Source organism: Macaca thibetana, chromosome 1 (assembly GCF_024542745.1).
Source record: "Macaca thibetana thibetana isolate TM-01 chromosome 1, ASM2454274v1, whole genome shotgun sequence".
NCBI classification, from domain to species: Eukaryota; Metazoa; Chordata; class Mammalia; order Primates; family Cercopithecidae; genus Macaca; species Macaca thibetana.
In genome coordinates, this window is record NC_065578.1 from 148,706,665 (window position 1) to 148,729,537 (window position 22,873).

A 22,873-nucleotide genomic window follows, 5' to 3' on the forward strand; every position below is an offset into this window, starting at 1 on the left:
TTGTAAAGGGACAAGATGATAATGGGTGGTTCCCCACATCTGTCTAAATATTTGTTGAAAAAAGGACAGAGTTGTGATTTTTAAGTGCTTTGAAGAATTCATCTCTTTCCATTAAAAAAAAAATGGAAGTAGCTGGCCAGGTGTGTTGGCTCACACTTGTAACCCCAGTACTTTGGGAGACCAAGGCGGGTGGATCACATGAGTTCAGGAGTTCAAGACCAGCCTGGCCAACATGGTGAAACCCCATCTCTACTAAAAATAATAATAATAAAAATAGGTGTGGTAGCGGGTGCCTGTAATCCCAGCTACTTGGGAAGCTGAGGCAGGAGAATCTCTTGATCCTGGGAGGCGGAGGTTGCACTGAGCCAAGATTGCACCACTGCACTCCAGCTTGGGCAACAAGGTGAGACTCTGTCTCAAAAAAAAAAAAAAAAAAAAAAAGATTATATTAAATGCATATTCCCACCACTTTATCATTCATTCTAAGTAAATAATAAAGTGTTTACATCAGACATGAAAATAAAAGTAAATAATGTTAATAAAAGTAAAGAGGCAGTGTTGCAAAGAGTGAGGAGGAACAAGATCAAATTTTAAATTCAGTGAGGCACTTAAGTCATTAAACTTTACTTCTTTCATCTGTAAAATAGACACCATAGGGTTGTTCATGAAGTTGGAATGAGACAATATATTTGGAAATTTAAAAAGCAAAACACTAGTGTTCAAGTTCCACTCCTAGTGGGCTTTTTAATTTGTATTTTATTTTATTTTATTTTTTATTTGAGACGGAATCTTACTCTGTTGCCCGAGCTGGAGTGCAGTGGCATGATCATGGATCACTGCAGCCTTGGCCTCCCAGGCTCAAGAGAGCCTCCCATCTCAGCCTCCCAAGTAGCTGGGACTACAGGCACATGCCATCATGCCTGGCTAATTTTTTTTTTTTTTTTTTTTGTAGAGACAGGGTCTCATTGTGTTGTCCAGGCTGGTCTTGGACTCCAGGGCTTAAGTAACCCTTCGGCCTCAACCTCCCAAAATGCTGGGATTACAGGCGTGAGTCACCACGCCCAGCCTCCTAGCACTTTCTTGAGTGGACCGTATTGCATAGTGAAAAAAGCATGTGAACTGAAGTTATGTAGACATTGGTTTAAATTCTGGCTTTGCCATTTACACTGTGCACCTGTGAATGAATTCTTTAATCTCTTTGAACCTTCGTTTCTTCAACTGTAAAGTAGCTTTTATCGTATCACCCTTGTAAGATAAGGCATAGGGCATGGGCTCTGCCAAGACACTTAGGAGTTCCAGAACTTGCAGCTTATCAAATCTGGATGGTGATCTGTTGGCAGGGGGTGTGCGCTTCTGTGTGTGTGGAATATGGTACCATTGACAGGTCCCTTCTGGAGTATGACCGTGGTGTTTCTTTTGCATTTACAGCTATCTTCCAGAGGGCCACACTGGGCATGGACACCCTTTTCCCTACCTGGAGGAGCACAGGTGATAGTGTAATTTTCCAGTCACGAAACTGTTAAGGCCGTCTCAGGGGCGTGTGCGCCAGGATAGGAGGGCGGCGTCCGAGGACCACATAGCCATGCCTTTTGGTCTGAAGCTCCGCCGGACACGGCGCTACAACGTCCTGAGCAAGAACTGCTTTGTTACACGGATTCGCCTGCTGGACAGCAATGTTATCGAGTGCACGCTGTCGGTGGAAAGCACAGGGCAAGAATGCCTGGAGGCTGTGGCCCAGAGGCTGGAGCTGCGAGAGGTAAGGGGGGGGGGGGGGGTGTGTGTGTGTGCGCATGCGCGCATGCATGCGTGTTGGGTATGTGAAGGAGAACTCACCAAAGGGACCAGCCATCTGTTTCTTGGCATCTGTCATGTTTTTTGGCCTAAGCGACAATGTGTTTATAAGAATCCTGTTATTCTTAGCATGGCTGTGATCTTATCCGTCATTGGATGGGGAGATTCGTGCTGATGTGAACCACGCCTAGAGCTGCATGGCGTGGCAGGTTTCCTTTTATTTCAGCTGGGGAAGAGATTTTGGGGGAGTTGAAAATGAGAGACTCTCCCTACCAAAGTCATTTTCTCTCTTTAAAACAACTGAGTGGGTAGCTGGTATTTTGGCATTCTGGCTGCACATTAAGGAGAAAAACGCCCACATACGGATGCATGCAGCTGCCTTTTTTTTTTTTTTTTTTTTTTTTTTTTTAGTTGTTTCTGTATTTTCCTCTAAAAAAAAAAAAAAAAACCCCACCAAATAAAGAGAAAAAGCATTTAGAGTGAGCATGACCAGTGAGGCTTTTTGTGGGAGCCTGTAAAACAGAGGTTTTGTTCCTTTTAAGATTCCTCACAGCCCTCGTTGCCTTCATGCTGTCTGTGAAATGACTTTTAAGCAAAAGCAGGGCTGACCACTAAGAAAGTCATGCTATCATTCTTTAGAAGGGACTTTCAGAGCAGTTGTTTATGACAGCCAAGCCCTTCTTTTTTCAGTCGTGCAGACATTCAGGACAAGAGACTTTTGTGAGCAATCCACACTTCAGCATCTGTGTCTTGAGAGCTGTCTGACTTATTGATCAGTGGGGAAGGTGGTCTGGTTGAGTGGCTGCCAGTACTGAATGACTGCAAGCTCCTGAGACTCAGACCTTCCTGAGGGCAAGGGAAAGCTGTATGTCATTGTCCTAGGTCCCTGGGCTCTTGGAGAGTCCAAGTGACAGCATTGCCCAGGACCTCGATGACAGAAGAGGGGTGGCAATCACTGTTGGAAGTGATCGCATGTGACCTCTCTCCACCTGCTTACAAAGGAGTTGGGGCCCAGGAGGATCTTCCTCTCCCCTTTCCTGCTCTGAAAGTCCCTTCTAAAGGCATCTTCCACAGGCTAGCTGTTTTTCTCTGAGAAACTTTCACCTGCAATGCATCTGTCTCCTGCTGTTCTTTGTGTTTATACTTTGGTTTCAGTGATCAGGTATTCCTTTTAGGTATATTTTTCTGTGCAGGAGACTGTCTTGGACAATGGAGGTATGTATTAGTAGCTTGGCAACTGCCACAATAGAATAAATGTGTGAAATGTTCTCATCTTGTTGATTGGTAGCTGGCTGTCTTTTTCTCGTTGGTAACACATTAGGGTACACACATTTAAACACACATTTGCATATGTGCATGGGCATAAAGGAAAAACTTAAATGCTGGTTGGGGAAGAGACTTGTCTAAGTTCTTATAGAAAATTAGTATTTTTACTTTTAAGTACTTTCAGTCACTCAAATTAGAGCAACTAATTATTCCTCACATGCGTCGGGGGACAGTGTAGCATGGGTTAAGTAGTTACAAGTATAGGCATTGGAATTTGGTCTTGGGTTCAGCTTACTCTTCTGTCATTTATTAGCTGGGTGACAATGGAAAAGTTACCGAATCTTTCAAGGCATAAGTTTCCTACCTATAAAATGGGAATAATAATGCTGACTTCATAGGGCTGTTGCAAATATTAAAAGAGTTCCTGTATGGAAAATATATAGTGCTGCGTTTAATAATGTATAATTGTTCAAATTTGAGAGTCTTAATAAACAACTTTAAAAAAACTCATTTTTTGTTAAAGAAAATATTGAACATCTTGTGCCAGACACTTTTTTAGAACTTGGTGAAATGAAGATAAATAAGGTACAATTTTACCTTCAAGACATGCACACAACAGTAGGGGAGTCCAGCCTTTAAATAAACAGTGAATATTGAATGTGGTCCGAGCTAAAATAGAATGCAGGGGTAGGCCCAAAAGGCGATGGCTGTCCTTAGTGTTGTGCAGTGTGCAGTCCAGCCCACTGAACACTGCAGTCTTGCTGGTGAAAGAGAAAGAGTTGATGGAAGATGAACAAAGCCTTCACTCTGAACCAAGACTTGAAGGATATGTTTGAATCCAGCAGGTAGAAAAGAAGGCCGTATCGTCTTTAGTGTGGGGAACTGGATTATCAAAGATTCAAGGATGTGAAAGAGCAGCCAACATTTTGGGGGCTGAGAAGGCATCGCTCCAAATCACCAGGTCAAGCTAGAGTTTATAACGAATGGTGTGTGGAGATGTGTATGGTAATAATGGCTTTCAATAGACTATTGTTTTTCTCAGTGAGAAGGCAAAAGTCAACCCTGGGTCATCCCACAACTACCTTATCGCAAAGAATAAAGCAGTGCAGTGCCAAGTGTGTGTATAGTGTGATTGACATTCCGTTGCTGAGGTGGGGTTTGCGTTTAATACCGACTTTATTTTGACATGCCCTAATGGGTGCATCCGCATTCGACCAAATCACTTTCTTTTTGAATTTTGTGCTTTCCTTCCATGACAGACAACATTGAAGTTGTGCCCTTTTGTGAATCAATCCTCTAGATACTCCTGAATTAAAGGATCAGATAGAGTAATCTGATACTTTTCTTCCTTTGCACAAACACATCTTAAAGAAGAATGCATCCTGCACCCAAAAGCAGAAGTAAGAGGAGGTGAACACAGGGTCTGATCCTCATACCTTGAATTTGTATTTGGGTCATTTTTCAGAGAGAGCCAATGCTGCTTTAGAGGAGAAGGTGACAACCAATCTAAGATATGAGAAAAAGTTTAGTCTTTTTTTTGGGAGGGGTGTTGGGGCCTAACTCTATTGCACAAGATGGAGTGCAGTGGCATGATCATGGCTCATTCAGCCTCCACCTCCTGGCTCAAGTGATCTTCCTGCCTTGGTCTCCCAAAGTGCTGGGATTACAGGTGTGAGCCACACACCCAGCCAAAATATATTTAATTTTTTTTTTTTTTCAATTGAGTTAGGGTCTTGCTCTATTGCCCAGACTGGAGTGCAGTGGTACGATCATGACTCACTACAGCTTCAACCTCATGGGCTCAAGTGATCCTCCCACCTCAGCCTCCCAAGTGGCTGAGACTACAGGCACATGCCACCATGCCCAGCAAATTTTTAATTTTTTTTGTACGGATGGGATCTCACTCTATTGCCCAGGCTGGTCTCAAACTCCTGGGCTCAAACGATCCTCCTGCCTCAGCCTCCCAAAGTGCTGGGATTATGGATGTGAGACACTGTGTCTAGGTCAATATGTTTAGCCTTTATGAAGACTTAGAAACTAGATTATGGTGGATATTTGGCTTTGCCATTAGAAGTAGTTTAGGTATATCATAAATTTTGTAATAGCTTTATATTAGGAAAGGATGTATGGTAGATTAAAATTTTTTTGATTAAATTTTTTATTTACATTAATTGTTTTGCCACTATATTTTATTAGATAATTTTTAATAGACTTTATTTTTAGTTTTAGGACTTTGATTTCTTAGAGCACTTTTAGATTCACAGTAAAATTGAGAGGAAGGTACAGAGAATTTCCATATACCCCTGGCCCCATGCATGTACATCCTCCTCCACTATCAACATCACTCCCAGAGTGGCACATTTGTGATGATTATTGAACCTACATTGACACATCATTATCACCCAGAGTCCAGAGTTTACATTAGGGCTTATTTTTGGTGTTGTACATTGTATAGATTTGGACAAATGTGATATGCTCCTATTTAACATGGCATTCAGAAGGACCCAAGCCTGGTTCCTATTGTCAGCGAACAGTCATGTCTGGGAAAGCTGAATGTGATAGGGTCCCTGCTCCCAGAAACCAGATAGAGTCTTTGCTCCTAGAGTTTAGAGAACAGGACAGACAAGAAACAAGGCAAAGGGAACGGCTTGTGCTGAGGTACAGAAACAGGAAAGAACATGGAATTTTCAGGGAAAGGCGAAATTCAGTTTGCACTGATGTGTGTGTGTGTGTGTGTGTGTGTGTTGGAATTTTCAGGGAAAGGCAGAGTTCAGTTTGCACTGATCTCTGTCTCTGTGTGTGTGTGTGTGTGTGTTGGAATTTTCTGGGAAAGGCATAGTTCAGCTTGCACTGATCTGTGTGTGTGTGTGGCGAGGGGAGGGTATTTTCAGGGAAAGGCAGAGTTCAGTTTGTTTGCACTGGTGTGTGTGTTGTGTGTGTGTTTTGTGTGTATGTGTGGGTGTGTGAAAGGGGTCATGGAAAGGAAGAGGGTAGAGGAGGAAGGGGCAGGACGGAGTCTGCTTTTGCAGTGTTTGCTGTGTTTGCCTAGGGAGTTTTAACTAGATCTATAGGATAGTATTTCTAAAATAAGTTACAAAGGGTAATTACCACCTTTTGATTGTAGGTACTCTGCTGAGCAGTTTCCATGTATCAGCTCGTGTAGTCCTCATAACGAGTCTATGATGCATCCCTACCCTTGCTGTTCCTATCTTACAGATGGGGAGGCTACAGCATAGGGTGACCTGCCCACAGTCACTGGGCTGGCAATTTGTGAGGCCGGTTCAAACCCTGGCAGGCTGACACCACCGTTCCGGTTCCCAGAGACGTGTAGTAGGGGAACAGGGAGCATGGTAAAATGCTTTGGGAAACATTCTCTCCTCAATTCTATAGTAAAAGAAAGAAAATGGTGGTCCAGTAAGTGTTTCACGGTTGTCTTAGCCTTCCAGAAAATGCTCTTTTGAACTATGTAGGGAATAAAACACTGCTGTGAAGTATAAGTCATCAGAGGACTCCAAGGAGGAGCATGACATGGTTACCTTGCATGTTAGGTAAAGAACTCATTAGTAGGAAAGAGTGGGGATCGGCCAGACACAGTGGCTCACTCCTGTAATCCCAGCACTTTGGGAGGCGGAGGCAGGTGGATCACAAGGTCAGGAGATCGAGACCATCCTGGCCAACATGGTGAAACCCTGTCCCTCCTAAAATACAAAACTTAGCTGGGCGTGGTGGCACATGCCTGTAATCCCAGCTACTCGGGAGGCTGAGGCAGGAGAATCGCTTGAACCAAGGAGTTGGAGGTTGCAGTGAACCAAGATTGCGCCACTGCACTCTAGCCCGGTGACAGAGTGAGACACTGTCTCAACAAAAAAAGGAAAGAAAGAAAAGAGTGGGGATCAGCTGGGTGCGATGGCTCACGCCTGTAATCCCAGCACTTTGGGAGACTGAGGTGGGCAGATCGCCCGAGGTGAGGAGTTCGAGACCAGCCTGACCAACATAGTGAAACCCCATCTCTACTAAAAATACAAAAATTACCCAGGCATGGTGGCATGCACCTGTAATCCCAGCCACTCAAGAGGCTGAGGCATGAGAATCACTTGAATCTGGGAGGTGGAAGTTGCAGTGAGGCGAGATTGCGCCATTGCACTCCAGCCTGGGCGACACAGCAAGACTCTGTCTCAAAAGAAAGAAGAAAAGAGTGGGGATCAGAAGGGAGGGACAGGAGGAACAGAGATGCCGGTGAGCACAATTGTAAACCTGGCAAGAGGTCATGAGGTGAACTGGTTAGGAAAAATGTGTTTTCAGTTGTTTTAAAAATGAAGAAAAAATCAGGGATAAGTTGCTGCTTGGGAGCTCTATTAACAAAGACATGCCCAAGATATAGGAAGCTCAGAAAATCAGAATTCTATTAATGTCATTATAATATATCTGGATCAGTGGGTTTAGCCCTTTTCTCCAAATCTTCAGTGGAACATGGATGTGTAAATGGAGCTGGGTCTTTTACAGAGGAGATGGGATATCTGGAGCCCTATCTCAGTTTGAAAATAACTAGCCTAGGTTAAGGGAAAAAGAGCTAAAACAATGGTGCCTTATGACTAATTATCACAGTTTAAAAAAGAAGTACATGGAAACACAGCAGAGTTTAGTGGCTAGGAATGTCAGCTTGGACCAAACTGCTTGAGTTTGAATCCTGGTTCTTCCATTTACTAGCTATGTAAACTTAGATAGCTACTGAAGTACCCTGTGCCTCAGTTTTCTCATCTGTAAAATGGAAATGGTAATAGTAGCCAGCTCTACAAATTGTTGGGAGGATTCAAAGAGTTAGTTTTTCATAGTTGCCTCAGTATCACAGTTGCCTAGCATAGGGAGCACTCAATATGGCTGCTTTCTTTGCAAGACACCACACAAGCTATCCAGCCTCTGCCATGACACTTCCAGAAACTGGGCTGTCACCCTTTTGTAAGTCTGCTTGTTCCATTGTTAGATGACTTTAATTATTAGAAACTGGGGCCAGGCGTGGTAGCTCACAACTATAGTCCTGATACTGGGAGGCCAAGATGGAGGGTCACATGAGCTCAGGGGTTCAAGACCAGCCTGGGCAACATAGTGAGATCCATCTCTACAAAAAAAAAAAAAAAAAAATTAGCCAAGCATGGTGATGCATGCCTGTAGTCCCAGCTACTTGGGAGTCTGAGGCAGGAGGATCCCTTGAGCCTGGGAGAACGAGGCTGCAATGAGCTATTAACATACCACTGCACTCCAGTCTGGGTGACAGAGCACATCTCAATCTCTTTCTCGATATAGATATAGATAGATATAGATACAGATACAGATAGATATATATGAAACTGTGATCTTATGTTGAATTAAAATAGCAAAGTCTTTCAGTTCCTCAAATAGCTAGGATTAATTTAAGGTTGTGCTGTCCAATATGGTAGCCACATGTGGTTATGGAACACGTGAAATGTGGCTATTTTGAACTGAAATGCGTGGTAAGTGTGAAAACACATCAGAGTTTGAAGACATAGTATGAGAAAACTAAAATACTCATTAATTATATTTATGTACAGGTTGCAATGATATTTTGACATGTTTCAAATAATATTTATTAAAAGTAAGTTCACTTTTTGGTACTTTTAAAATGTGGCTTCTAGAAGATTTAAAATTAAATATGTAGCTCACATTTTATTTCTGCTAAACAGTGCTATTCTGAGAAAGGCAAAGGGGGCATTTAATGGTAATAGTGAGTGTAAACATTCTAATAAAATGTAAAAATATGCTAGACTAACCTTGGCTCTACTTTTAACAAGTGGAAGAAGGGTAAATGATATAACAAAGGCACCTGAGATACCCTTCGCTTCACTGGTAAAACCTATTTGTGGTAGGGAACTGCTGTGGGGAAATCCAGCGCTCTGGAGAATGGTGACTTTCATAACTCTCGGCTGTCTCCTAAGGCTAAGCTTAAGAGCCTTGGTTTTTAAAAGAGCATAAAAAAGTTTTAAAAACCAAACTATAATCATTTCAAAGAGTAAGTCCTTATCCTCTAATTTATCCCTTTTTTCTTTTGCAAATTTATATTTCGATCTTTACTAAAAGCAGTTTTACCCAAAGCTATCACTACAGTAGAAATTTTCCACATTTTGCTATTTTCATAATGACTAGAGATTATAAAGATTAAGAAATTTAACTTGCATTTCCTATTATCACATAAAAGTTAACTTACATGAAGAAGATTTCTGTGGTTTGATTTCATGCTAATCTTTTGGCAATTAATAATTTATGTGGGATTTGGGGGGTACTCAATTAAATGGAACACATCATGCCCTGGCAGATAATAGTGGAATTCTGCTGTATTTTATAGCTTGTTTAATCACATCAGTATATATGTGTATTTGCAAAGGATTAAACTAATCAATACTGATTAAGAATCAACTGAAGAGTAGACTGCTGGGGGAGATTTCTCATGTTTAAGTTTTGTATTGCTTTTTGTCTTTGTAAAAATGACAATGTGAAACATTATTAGCTTAATGTCAGCCCTAGAATGTAATGGCACTGGCATCTCCATTTTCTAGGTATAGAGATTGTACGTGAACTATTCGCCAGTCTTAACTTGTATGTCTTCATCTTTCTGTGTATTCTAGGTGAGTTGTGCAGTCTCAGAAGAGTAGTTTTTCTTGGCTATGGGACTCTCTTCTTGGGTCTGTGTTATTCTGCGGTTTCTTTTCCTGTACTTTTACAAAGAGATTGGCTAGGAAAATGAAGAGGGTGCAGTTGTTAATTATAGATGTGTCAGTTATAGAAATCTCAGACCTACCCAGAGTAGAGGTTGATTAAGCACAAGTTCTTTTCCACTGTTATCCAGCTGATGTACGGTGGCTTATTTTCCAAAGCCATTGGAATGTAATTGCATGAAGTGCCATTTCAGAGTCTGCTTATAGTCATCTTTTGAAGTATTTTCCATGCCTCAGTGAAACTGTTCGTGCTTGTATGATATGTAATTCATATATTTTATGTGGAAGCACACCAACTGTTTCTTAATTTACAGCTGAAATACTGGGTAAGATAGGCAACCCATTAAAACTTAATGCAAGATACTTTAAACTTTTGCTTCTGGATGAGTAACTCTTCAAAATACTTGAGATAAGATCATGGCTTTAATCCTTGGTAATTGCCAAGACTGCATCTAAACCTCTTAAAAATAGCATTAAAGTCTGTGCCATTGGTCACAAAACTGGAAAAACAAAACCCTCAAAAAATATTTCCCTTTTAATAACTAATGTGGGGGATTATACCATCTCTATACAAATAAATGAACAAGCAAATCAAAAGTATCCCAAAGTATTTTTTAATAGACTTTCTTTCTTTAGAGCAGTTTTAGGTTCACAGCAAGGTTGAGCAGAAGGTATAGAGAGTTCCCATATGCCCCCTGTCCCCAAAACTACTTTTAAGGGCCCTTAGTCTCAGAATCTTTCCATAATACCAAAAGGTGGACATTTTGACACTATAGTATCCACATACCAATCTGCCACTGAAGAAACTAGCTGATTTTTTAGTATGTACTTAAATGTATGTTTCCTGTGTTAAAATGCAATTCCCCAAACCAAATAAATGAGGAAGCTGCTCACATAAAAATGACATTTTAGTGCGGCTTTACTTGGTTTCATTGTAGTGCATTTTTTGTAACTGGTTCAGAGATGTGGTTCCTGTCCCTGAGGACTGGTTCTTCTGTCTTCTTTTCTCATCATTGCAGTAAACTTATTGCAGAACTCATGGCACCAGAGCTGTGTGTTCTAGTTTTCTTAAGAAAACTAGAGCAATAAAATGGGGATTCATACCTCTCCCAGAGGAGGTATCATGAGGATTAAACGAGCCTGGCTTACTCTTTGTGCCTGAGATATAAACAGAACACATATTTCAGGCATTTACTCAGGTAATATGGTGGGATCCTCTTTGAGTCATGGAGAAGGTGGTTTCTGTTTGCAATCATCCACCATGCTTTCTTCAACCATGTGGCAATGTTTAGCAGCTAAGCTCAGCTTTCAAAATTGAGCTAGAGTTTAAATTGGCAAGTGAACCACGAACCAGCCTGGTGGGGTCTCAGCTGGGCTTGACAGGATTAGTAGTTCCTTGGATAATACACAGGAAGTTGATTGGTGCACATGCTAGTTGAAATGAGAGCCTAGGCTGTGATTCCATTTCCTGTGAGGCACTGTGTAGACGTGGGAGAATAAACGTGTGCTGTATTGTACTTTTGAGGCAGGGTCTTTCTATTCCAGAGTAGGCAGATAGCTAGAGGAAGAACGGGAGGAGAAGGGTGGGAATGCAAAAAGTTACTTTGGGCATAGCTTCAAAAGTTAGGGTGGGGATGGGGATCTCAGAAATGGACTGTTCTTCTTGTTAGAGGACCAAATTTGACAGTTTTAAAGTTAGGGTGTTCTGGCTGTGAGTATGTACAAACTCTGTCCTTCAGATTACCTGTCTCCCCCAATTCTGCCCTGCACTGGACACCCCATTTCTTCAGTAGTTATGTAATTATTTCACTGGATAATTACCTGGTGAGTCACTCTGAAATATTCTGTGTCCTCTGAAAGGTGCTGTACCACAGCAGTGATGAATTTGTGCCATGAATTAGGTTTTTCCATTAGAAGCGGTTTACTTTGTTATTTAGAGCTCTGGCTCAAGATTATTGCCTTACTGTTGTTTCTCTTGTACCTCATCATCCTCCTTCTCAACATACCCGTATGTGTGTATGTACAGGAGTATGTGTATGTGCAGCTGCAGTGTGCATTTTGTGTGTGTTGTGTGTGTGCACATACATGTTCGTGTGTGTGTACTCCATGGAATATTCTTTCTCTGAGGGTTTTCTGGGGTGGAGGTCAGGTCTGGTTTAATGATCTGGATGGATAGGAATGAGAAAAGGAAATTTAAAATAGCTTTCGAGGCACAGATAGACACAAATAAAAATTTTAACCGTTTTTCAAAATCGATTGTATAACATTTATGCAGTTACTGTGGCCCTCTATAATTTGAATATTACTAATTTGAATGAAGTGTGGACTATAAAAATATCTCCCAAATGTCACAACTGCTTTTAGTGAAAGATGATAAATCATAGTTAGCCTGTTAAGCAATTGTGAAGCTTGCCCTGTTTCTCCACTCATGCTATAAAAAGGGCTCTTTTCCAGCTTTAATAATTGCTGTATATCATGTTAATTACACATATTACCTAATTTATTGTATGGAGACTCACTCCTAGGCATCCAAAATGCCATGGAATACCCTCATACAGCCCTGTATTCCGTACAGGAATTCAGTATAATGCAGAACTACTTTGGACCCTTTTCAGATAAATGTCTTGAACTGAGTACCCAAATGACTTCACGTTTAGGGTAGCTTAAGCCTACATCATAGATCTCAGAGGATAGCGTCAGAGTGATGTTCCAGTGTCCCATTACCACCTATCATGAGAGCCTCAAAGTCTTAGTGGAGGTATAGCTTTGTGATTTTTATTTCCTTACATCTTTTAAATATTTACGTTATTCATAGATGTTCCCGCTTCTACCTTTGCCTGCTTTTTCTCATTGACTCCCAGATAACCTGTTTCCTAATTCTGTGGTTCACGGAGATGTCAGTAGTGCTGATGAAAAAGATTCATGAGGTTTACCTGCTTTCATTTACTGATGATGATGGCGGTGGCAGTGGTGCGGATGGTGGTAACAGGGGTAGTAGTCCTGCAGCTGCAGCAGCAATGGAAGGTACCACTTGTGAATTAGTTACTTACCGAGTGCCATGCAGGTAATCAACAGGCATTATCTCATTTATACTTCTCAGAGCCTGTGGGTGAAAGTTGTAACCATCATCCCCATTTTACAGAGGAGAAAACTGTGAGAGTCTAGAAGGCATTTCAATGACTTGTGTAAAGTTACTGAGACAGTGCAAAAGGTGGGAGATGGACTGACTTCGAAGTCTGTTTTCTTTCTGTTCAGCCACATTTCATTTCCTCTATCTCATCACTCAGCTTGGAACAGCTAATGGACTCACTGGAGCTAGGAAATGAATAATAGGGGCAGAATTCATCCAAGTAAGTTTGTCTCAGTTGATGGAAATATAACCTTGGCTCTGGTTGTTGACATTTTGTTGCTCAAGAAATGCATAGATTTCTGATGTGAACTTGTCCTTTGGAACATCGTGGGGGAAAGCTGATCAAATCATTACCCCCATCTCAAAGTAAATCCATTTAAAATATCTTTAAAGCATCTGAGTCTGCAGCTTTATGTAGGCAAGGGCACGTCTGATTTTCTGGTAAAGTCAGAGTCAAAACTTCATGAGAGATTTTGGTGGAGCTGTGGCAGGATTGATCTGTGGTAATGCTGAGGTGGCAGCCAGCTGGAGTGGGAACATCGGCATAAGAATGCCTTTGGAAATTAAACATTGTAATGAAAACATTCTTTTGAAGGCAGGTTTCCAGGTGTGCTGTAAACCATTCTAGGGTATAATTGAAATATAAAAGAATCTTCAAAAGCAGTGATCTATTTTTTGGTGATTGTTGTGCTAATCCTGAAATCCTAGCATGAATTAATATAAAAGATGGGATTGGGTGCATAAAAGTACCTGTTTTAATCATTTAGCATGTTGTTCAAAACCAAACTGGTTTAGGCTTCAAGTCTAAGGGTGAAAATCTCACTTTCATCTAACAAATCCCACCATAATCTGCCAAGAGCAGCCACCAGGGGCTCCTGCGGCAGCTGTGAAGAGGCGATCCTTCCTCTCTCAAAGCTTGATATGGGGAGAGATTTGCTGCAGTTCGTGTATAATAAAGTGGAAGAGGATGATACTTTTTAAAGCACACGAAAAGAGCGAATAAATTCTCGGTTAAAATCTGGTACTGTATGAAAATATTCTACAGTGCAGAAGCTTTCAGTTGGCAGGCGGTTTTGTCTTAGGAACTGAGTAATAAGTTACGTTGCAGCAGGTGCAAGAGCGGTGTTGGTCTTTGCCAGTGTGCTCCATGTGAGATCAGGAAGCAGGCAGAAGGCACACAGAAAAGGCAGCCTTCAGATATCAGGGGAAAAGTCAGCACTGTCCCTTCCCTGTGCGACTCTCCTTTACCTCACATGGGCCCATGGGTATCGACAAGCACAAACAGTAGTAATGAGTAGGGATAATGCATCTGGATGCTCCATGTACGTTACAGTAGTGTGTGGTTGTGGTCTTTTAAAATTTGTCCCAAAGTCAGATGTCAAAGCTGGATCTTGTATAGGGGCCGGGGAACCCAAGGTGGGATAGAGCATGCTGGAGTCTCGTTTCGTGTGTGGCCTTGGGATGCTTGTGGTGAGCATGAACTGATGCTGTTTTACCCTTTTATCTAGACACACTACTTTGGCCTTTGGTTTCTCAGCAAGAGCCAGCAAGCACGATGGGTGGAGCTGGAAAAACCTCTGAAGAAACATCTGGACAAATTCGCTAATGAGCCTCTGCTTTTCTTTGGAGTCATGTTCTATGTGCCAAATGTGTCATGGCTTCAGCAAGAGGCCACAAGGTAGGTACATTTTCCCCCTGTGTGCCATATAAGGGTGTTGACTAACTGTGAAGCTTCCAATGAAGTAGATGAGCTGGTTGATTTAGGGGTGTGTGGGTGTGGGTGCGGGTGTGTGGTGGGGGAGAGGTTAAAATAGTTGGGGGTTGTTTACTCATTGCCTTGCAGCTTTAGACTTTTGGTTGAATCCATGTAGCTAACTCCAGCTGTTTTCTGTAATGCTGGTAAGGCAGTAGGGATCCTGAGCCAGGCAGAATTTCGTCTCTAACAGCATGGAAATACTCATTGGAGACTGTGAGTAAAATAGGCATGCAAGAATTTAATAAAAAGGTAATCACCTGGCCAGGCGTGGTGGCCCATGCCTGTAATCTCAACACTTTGGGAAGCTGAGGTGGGAGCATAGCTTGAGGCCAAGAGTTCGAGACCAGCCTGGGCAGCATAGCGAGACCCTGTCTCTACAAAAAGAAAAAAATATAAAAATTAGCTGGGCATGGTGTCTTGTGCTTTTGGTTCCAGCTCCTCAGGACACTGAGGTTGGAAGATCACTTGAGCCCAAAAGTTCAAGGCTGCAGTGAGCCGTGATCATGCCACTGTACTCCAGCCTGGGCAACAGAGTGATACCCTGTCTCAAAAAAAAAAAAAAGAAAAAAGAAAAGAAAAAAAAAGAAAAGGAAAAAAAAAATGAATTCTGTTTTGTCCACCCTTTTCCTAAAAGTATCCCAAAACAAAATGTAGTATCAGACTTCAAATTTGAAGATTGGAAAGGTAACTGAAAGTGGGAGTAAAGTTAAGGAGGAAAATGTTGCGAGAGCAAGAGTTTTGATGGTTGTCCCTACTAAATAGGAGGAGACAAGAAGCCAGCAGTAGAGGGGAGAACCAGGTATTGTTCCCACCCAGCTACTCAGTGTCTGCTTTAGCTTGGAGAAATCGCGTGCTGCCTTTGAAATGATGTTTTCCCCTCTCATCTGTAAAGTGAGGGATTTGTGTAAGTTGATAAAGCATGTTCAGTGAGTGGAATAAGTGCATTTTTTTGTGTGTTAGTATAGTTGATTTATTGGTAAGAGTTTTCCATTAAAATACCTGGGAAGTCTCCTCATCAAATGGGTATTTCTTGTAGGAAAAGGAATCACATAAACCCTTTGCTTTTTGCCTTTTACCCGGACCTTGTCATTCTGAATGCTTGGGAAGCAATGCGGGGACATGCTTTGAAGAAGGAAGAGTATTCTAACTGATTTTTGTGTATTTTTTAGAATTTAAATTTCTGATATAAGGATGCACTTGAAAATTTTAAGTATATTTTAAGGCAATATCCTGCTTTTTTTTTTTTTTTTTTTTTTTTAAATTTGAGACAGAGTCTTGCTCTGTCACCCAGGCTGAAGTGCAGTGGCATGATCTTGGCTTACTGCAGCCTCTACCTCCCAGGTTCAAGCGATTCTCGTGCCTCAGCCTCCCGAGTGACTGGGATTATAGGCGCTTGCCACCACACCTGGCTAATTTTTGTATTTATAGTAGAGATAGGGTTTTACCATGTTGACCAGGGTGGTCTTGAACTCCTGACCTCAAATGATCTGCCCACCTTGGCCTCCCAAAGTGTTGGGATGGCAGGCGTGAGCCACTGCGCCCGGCCTCTGCTTTCTTTCTTTAATTTGGCTTATTTGTTTTTATTTACTTATTTATTTTGAGACAGTGTCTTGCTCTGTCACCCATACTGGAGTGCAGTGGCCCAATCATGGTTCACTGCAGCCACAAACTCCAGGCCCCCGCAATCTGCCTGCCTCAGCCTCCTGAGTAGCTGGGACTACAGGCATGTGCCACCAAGCCTGGCTCAATTTTTTTCTAATTTCGTAGAGATAAAGTCTCGCTGTATTTCCCAGGCTGGCTTGAACTCCTGGCCTCAGGTGATCCTTCTACCTTGGCCACCCAAAGTGCTGGGATGACAGGCATGAGCCACCTTGTGTCTTCTTTTTTTCACTTGCTTTCCTTTTTAAAAAGAAAAATCAAAAGCTATTGTAAATACATGGCGTAATTGCAAACAGAGGCTGTGAGTTAGCTTACAGCCTGATCCAGAAAACCTAGTGTTCAGTCTTTCATGTGATAGACATTTAAAGCACTGTTTGTTGCATACCATTGTTCCCTGTTTTCAAGTTAATTCACATATCTAAGTTCTTCCTGTACAAGAAATTATTAACTCCTCAAAATGTGATGATTTCCGTTGGTTTTTGCATCCTCCTTGAGTACTTTACACGGTGCTAGGAACACAGCATTAAGTTAATAAATACTTGCTGATTCTTGGCTCTCGGCCATTAAGTGCAAGATAATGAGTGATGAGGGTGAAACATGGACTAGAAGTTAGTGCATCTTGAAAAAAGTTCCGTCTGTAAGAAAAGTGAAGTATTGTTAGTCTAGACAGACCTATCCTGTAAGGCCTATTGGTGAGAAAGAGCAGTTGAAATAAAGAGGGACTCAGAAATTATGCTTTATGAAGTTAAAAGAAAAAGGTTGTTTAAGCTTAGAAAAATTAAGTCTTACAAGGGCACAGTAGTAGCTGCCTTTAGATATTCACAGACTCTTGTAGGATGGGGAATTCTTTGTCAGCTCTGGAGCACGAAATTAGGGTCTAAGTAAGTGAAGTCCAAGGAGCCAAAGAACTTTGACTGTTTGGCTCAATGTAGGAATACAGTTTCTAATAACTAAGCCATCTAAAAAGGGAACAAGACTTACAAAAGGGTGAGAGCACTGGTCTCGGTGAAAGTTGTTGTGTGGACTAGGTAGCCTATGTGGTATCCTGTAGAGGGAACCACCATATTGGGTAGGATGTTGGAATAGATCAGTGGTTCTCAAAAGACCAGGGCCTGCTATATCATAGTTACCTGGAGCACTTATTATAAATATGATTCTAGAGCCGTAGCAGAAGTCTGGTTGTAATATCTAGGGCTGAATATCAAGAGGATGTTATTGTTTAAAATGAATAGTATCCTCTGGTGTTTCTGACACTCACCCAGCCTCAGGAATCAATGAATCAGTTAATCTCTAAAACTCTTTACAGTTTTAGATTTTCCAGGGAAATAAACTTAATGCTGCATTGTTTGACTGTCAATATTTGCATTCATAGACTAAAACAAAAGGTATTTAAATTTCAAAGAGGGACGTAGAGAGTAAAAAGTTTTGGTAGTGGTGGTTATTAAGTGTGGGATTTAGGAAGGACTTTTCTTTTTCCTTTAGAATTTCTTTTTGCTTAGTTAGCCTGGTTTATTTCAGATGAAGGTTAATAAGGAGGAAAAGAAGTGTTTTCCAACACAGGATTTTGAAGCAAACTGTGCTGCTGACATTTGATCAGAAAAACTAACAAAAAATTTTAAACTTTGAAAGATATTTTTAGATTTAAGCACTGGAACTAGATTATATAGATTTCAGGTCTAACCAACTCTTTATGGCAAAGAATGAGGAAAGTTAGGAGTTGGATTAGCATGCAGCATTTTGTCTGTGCGTGAGTGTGTGTGTATGTTTGCAGCATTACAGAAATTTTTGTTGCCTCCAAGGGGCCCTAAAACTGGAATGTGCCAAGGGGTGTCAGAGTGAGTAACAGATTTAAGCTGGGAAGATGGAGGAACATGAGAAAAAAAAAAAAATGTAAGAAATAAAAGAAAAGTTGTTTAGGAAGAAAAGAAAAAAAAGGAATTACATCTATTTGGGAAGGTTGAGGGCCACCGACAACAATCAGGTGTGATTCAGCAAGACATGCCATGAGTTGTAGGCTTATGGACTAGAGAGTAAAGGAGATCTGGTTTGGACAGAATAATATTTTTAAATGCTTGAGTTTTCTCTATGTGGTGTTGGAGATGGACAGATGAGCTGAACATGAGGTGAAAAATGCTACAGTCCTCAAGAGCCTTTGGGAATCTCAGCCTTCTTGGGAGGTTTTAGCAGCATCTGAGGTCCGAACTGAATATTGAAACTGCCTTCCAGGCAGCTCAGCCAAGGGGAAGCAGTGGTGGTGGGGCAGGATTCCAGAGGAATGTTTCACAGAAGGCCCCAACAGCATTCATTAGGAGCGGGTTAATGACTAACTCTCCAGTCATCCGCTGTTATCCCAGTTACCAGGCATCTCAGGTGGAGATGGGCTTTGACATCTCTCAGAGCACCTGGGATCTGCAGTGTCTGACACAAAACAGTTAGTCTTTGTGATGCCCTGCAGAGTAAGATATTTGCATAGATTAGAAATAGAAATCTGTCTTTCATTTGCGGGCAACCCTTTGGAGGAGGCAACCATTCAACCATCTGTGCTGAAAAAATAAGCCTTTGTCTGGAGCCAACCAAACTTGTTTTCACCCAACACATGTTTGCAATGATTTGGCTACTTCTGTTTGAGAACAGGTTCTATAACATTAGTCATGACCAGCCATTTCTTCTCTCTGAACAAGGACAAAGAGTCTAGATTAATACTCTGGTTGTTTTTTTCCTCTTTTTTTTTTTTTTTTCCTGTGTATGTGACTCCATATATATATCAAGACACAGAAGAGTCAAAGGAAGATATATTTAAAAGCTGTTTATTTAATTTATTGTGCCAGAGAATCGCACCCCTGGAAATTTTTAGGTCAATAGTATATTCAGAACAACACAACAAAAATTTGAGAATGACATTGATTGCAATTTGTTTAATAAAGTGATTGGCTTTATTAAAATTATCAAGTCCAAATTGGTTTAAATTAGAAAATTAGGAAGCACTGCTTTTTTGACATTAATTTGACATACTGTGTCTCATCTGCTAGATATGACTTTTGAGGGGCAAGTCCCTTCATAAGTGAGAGAAACCTGTCAAGACACTGTAATTGTGTTGGAGAAGAAATAGATAACTCAGGCCCTACTTTAAGGTGTTAATTGAATGAGAAAACAAAAGATATTAAAAGGAAAATACACACAGGGGTACAAATAAAAGGAAAAAAGAAGAAATCCCTTAATATTGTTATAGAAGTGTTAAAAGAAAACTAGTGAAAAGAAGGACACACTGTAATAGACAGATGGGGGATGAGTCATGAAACCATAGGATTTAAAGAGATTAAGAACCACTGAGTTTGTCAACCCCACTCCAAGCTGTAAGATTTATTACCTTGGGGCTTTGAAAATGTTAGTTTTCCCCTGTTGGTTAAAATGACTCAAGGGATGGGACCACTGTAATTTTTTCCATTTTGCTTTGCTTCTCAGATTCCTTTTTGCCAGCTTTTCTGTCCAGCAAAGGGACTCTTGCTAGCAGTTCATCTTCCCCAGCATGTTCATTCTCCTGACTCAAAGGAAATATTTTTGTAATGTGTTTTAATGATTTGCATAGCAACAGGCTCGTTATAAACACATGGTTTTCACATTTTTCTGGACACGGAAAGAAAAAAGATGGCTTGTGAGAGGTGGATAAATTCTTATTCAAACAGAAGGATACTTAATAATAGCAAGGGGAAGCCAGAAAATTGCTGGCCAAGATCACTGCTTTTAGTTTAGATCTGGGGTTTTTCCAAGTCTTCCTTAAGCAAGGAAGTCCCTCTTTAATTTCTTTAATACTAAGGAGAAAACTTTTAAAAGAAAATGTAATTTTTGAAGAGTGAATTTAGGCTATAAACTTCTAAGTTGCTGAGTACATGCATGGTTTCTAAAATTTTAAATTTTGAGGTTTTTTTTTTTTTTTTTTTAACCAAAACATGTTTGTCTTTGCATTACTCACGTTGAATGTTATGGTTGCACAGTGCACAGGAGCTTCTAATTGTCCTAATGAGGTCAGATAACATTTCCTCCTTTGCCAGGACATCTTAGTAGCTTACCTGTTTGGGTGGAGCTGTCCACGCTATTAATGGTGAGCACTCTACAGAATTGACAGAGTGCAACTACTGCTGTAGCCAGCACACTCACTCCATTTGCCAAGGAAGATTTTAGTACACTCTTGTACATCTGGCGGAGACATCAGGTCCATAGGACCTGTTCCAAGTACCCTCTGTCTGGTGGGTGCTCTGTCTGTTTTCGGTGCTTCTCAGCAGCTATAGATATCCCCTACTTTTAGGATCAGTGATCTATTGTACATCTCCCAGCTTCCAAAGTCCTTGGCTACCAGGCTGTATTCTAGTCAGTCAGGTAAAACTGCCTAGCAGTTATCACCAGGAGATTTTAAAATACTTAATCTCTGTATGGGTTTGCATGGAGCATTCTTAAATGTTAAAGATAGTTCCTGTCTGGGAAGAACCAAGTGGACAAGTTGTCTTTCAACCAACTGAGAATAAGTGCCCACAGTTAAAACTGTGCTGTTTAGGTACCAGAAAGAGGGTAAGTGCATTTCTGTGTGTGAAGTGAATGACAAGGGAGTTAGGTTAATGCATTTTTAAACTCTGATGGGGGTCCCCTTTTTCCAGTTACACATTTGGGCCTATGGCATATTGATGGGAAAGCCAGACTTAGTGAAGCTATATATCTTCATAAGGGTTAAAATGGTGTTTTGGTATGTGCGTGTGTGTCTCTATGTGTGTGCGTGTGTGTGCTTAAACTAGGTTTCAGGAAGTGACCTTACAAGTAGCTTTCTTCACCTTTTCTTTCTTGTAAATACCAATACTTTTCCCCCTTCGACTCTTGCAATCTGCCTTGTGTGCTGTTGTAAACAAGTTAGTGTTCAGCCAGTGTTTAAAGTATCTCTTTTAAAAGCTCTAATTATGGTAGTATTTCCATTTCCTTTTACAACACCCTTTATTTTGTTCCTCCAGTTCTTTTAGTTCTTTTATTATTTTGAAATGTCATTTTAATGGATATTTAAAGTCTACCCTTGGGCTGGGATATAGGGACTCCCTTCAAGTCTTAAGATTCAGCATGAATTCCCTGTGGATAATATAATTTGCTGAGAATAGCAAATTCTCCTCCTGGCCAGCTCTAGCTAGTGAATGGGAAATTGTTCTCTTTATGTTGGTTATTGAGAATGGAATTATTTCTGCCAGATATTTTAGATATTTTAAGATGCAGTTGATATTGGGATCTAATCTCAAACATTCTGTGTGGTTAATGTAATGTACAATGTGATGAGAGAAGATGGCTGTCTGTAATAAACAGTGCAGCCTTGGAGGGAAGAAGAATTACCTTCCCAAAATGAGATAAGTTGATTGTCATTTGCATTGTTTTTTATTTCAACCTTTATTAAGTACCTCTTCTGTGTTAGACACTTTGCTAGTTAGTGGGAATGTAGGGAATGTAATAACAGGTCTCAACTCCCCACCTCCCTCCCACTCCCACCACAGAGCTATATCTCCAAGCAGCTTTTATTTCATTTCCGTGTATTTGATTTACTAGAGATTTATTTGAATTTGTCTTTAAAGTCTACATTGCTGACACTGTTTACTTCCAGGAGAAGGCTATGCCACTGCTTTGGTGAAACCCGGGGCAAATGTCTCCTGGGACCAGAACCAGCTTCATGGGTCTGTGACTTGCACGGTTAGTTGCACAGTACCCCATGCTCAGAAATGCCCTGTAGTTGGTTTAGTGCTCTGCTGTTGCCATCCCAAAATTTTTGGTTTTTGAACACTGGACCCTGCATTTTCACTTTGCACTAGACTCTGCACATTAAGTAACCAGCCCTTCCCAGGACAAGGACAGCCTCCTGTTCCTCATATGCGCTCTGCTTGTTCTGTTGTTATCTTGTGATTTATTCTTAAATATTGGTGGATTTACTGATTTGAATCTACTGTTATGGGTGTGATCAAATAGAAAAAGTAAATTTAATAAACCCTCAGGGGAACAAAAATAAAATTTTCACTGTCTTTGCAAGTAAGAAAATAGAAATGTAGCACTGGTAACCATTTCTGCTCCTGGACCTGACTCACTGGGAAATCCTGGCAGGAATGGGGGAGGTGTGGTTAAGTCAGTTTGATTTCTTTTAGGAAAGCTGATTGGATTAGCTTGTCTTGATCCTCAACTAGGATTTTCTTATGTTTTACTGTGAAGAAGATGACTCTTAAGAAAGTTTATACTTTTCTTAATTAAATCTAGACTATACTGTAGTGCCTACTTCATAGTACAAGTTGTCCAAATACATGAAGTTGCTTCTTGTTTGTTTCTTTGCTCTTAAGAAAAAGATATGGTGTGAAAGATATGCAGTTAGGCCGGGCGCGGTGGCTCACGCCTGTAATCCCAGCACTTTGGGAGACCGATCACCTGAGGTCAGGAGTTCGAGACCAGTCTGACCAATGTGGAGAAACCCCATCTCTACTAAAAATACAAAATTTACAGGTATGCATGGTGGTGCATACCTGTAATCCCAGTTAC

The 22,873-nt window shown here is 41.0% G+C and overlaps 1 protein-coding gene across 1 annotated transcript in view; it reads left to right on the forward strand.

The window, feature by feature from the left end:
- PTPN14 (protein tyrosine phosphatase non-receptor type 14) overlaps positions 1 to 22,873 on the forward strand; it is a 203,077-nt gene that overhangs the window by 83,799 nt on the left and 96,405 nt on the right. The window contains exons 2-3 of the mRNA XM_050761587.1: positions 1,429 to 1,756; positions 14,424 to 14,593. Of these exons, the coding sequence (XP_050617544.1) occupies positions 1,583 to 1,756; positions 14,424 to 14,593 (344 nt within the window). The 5' untranslated portion in view covers positions 1,429 to 1,582. The remainder of the gene's footprint in view (positions 1 to 1,428; positions 1,757 to 14,423; positions 14,594 to 22,873) is intronic.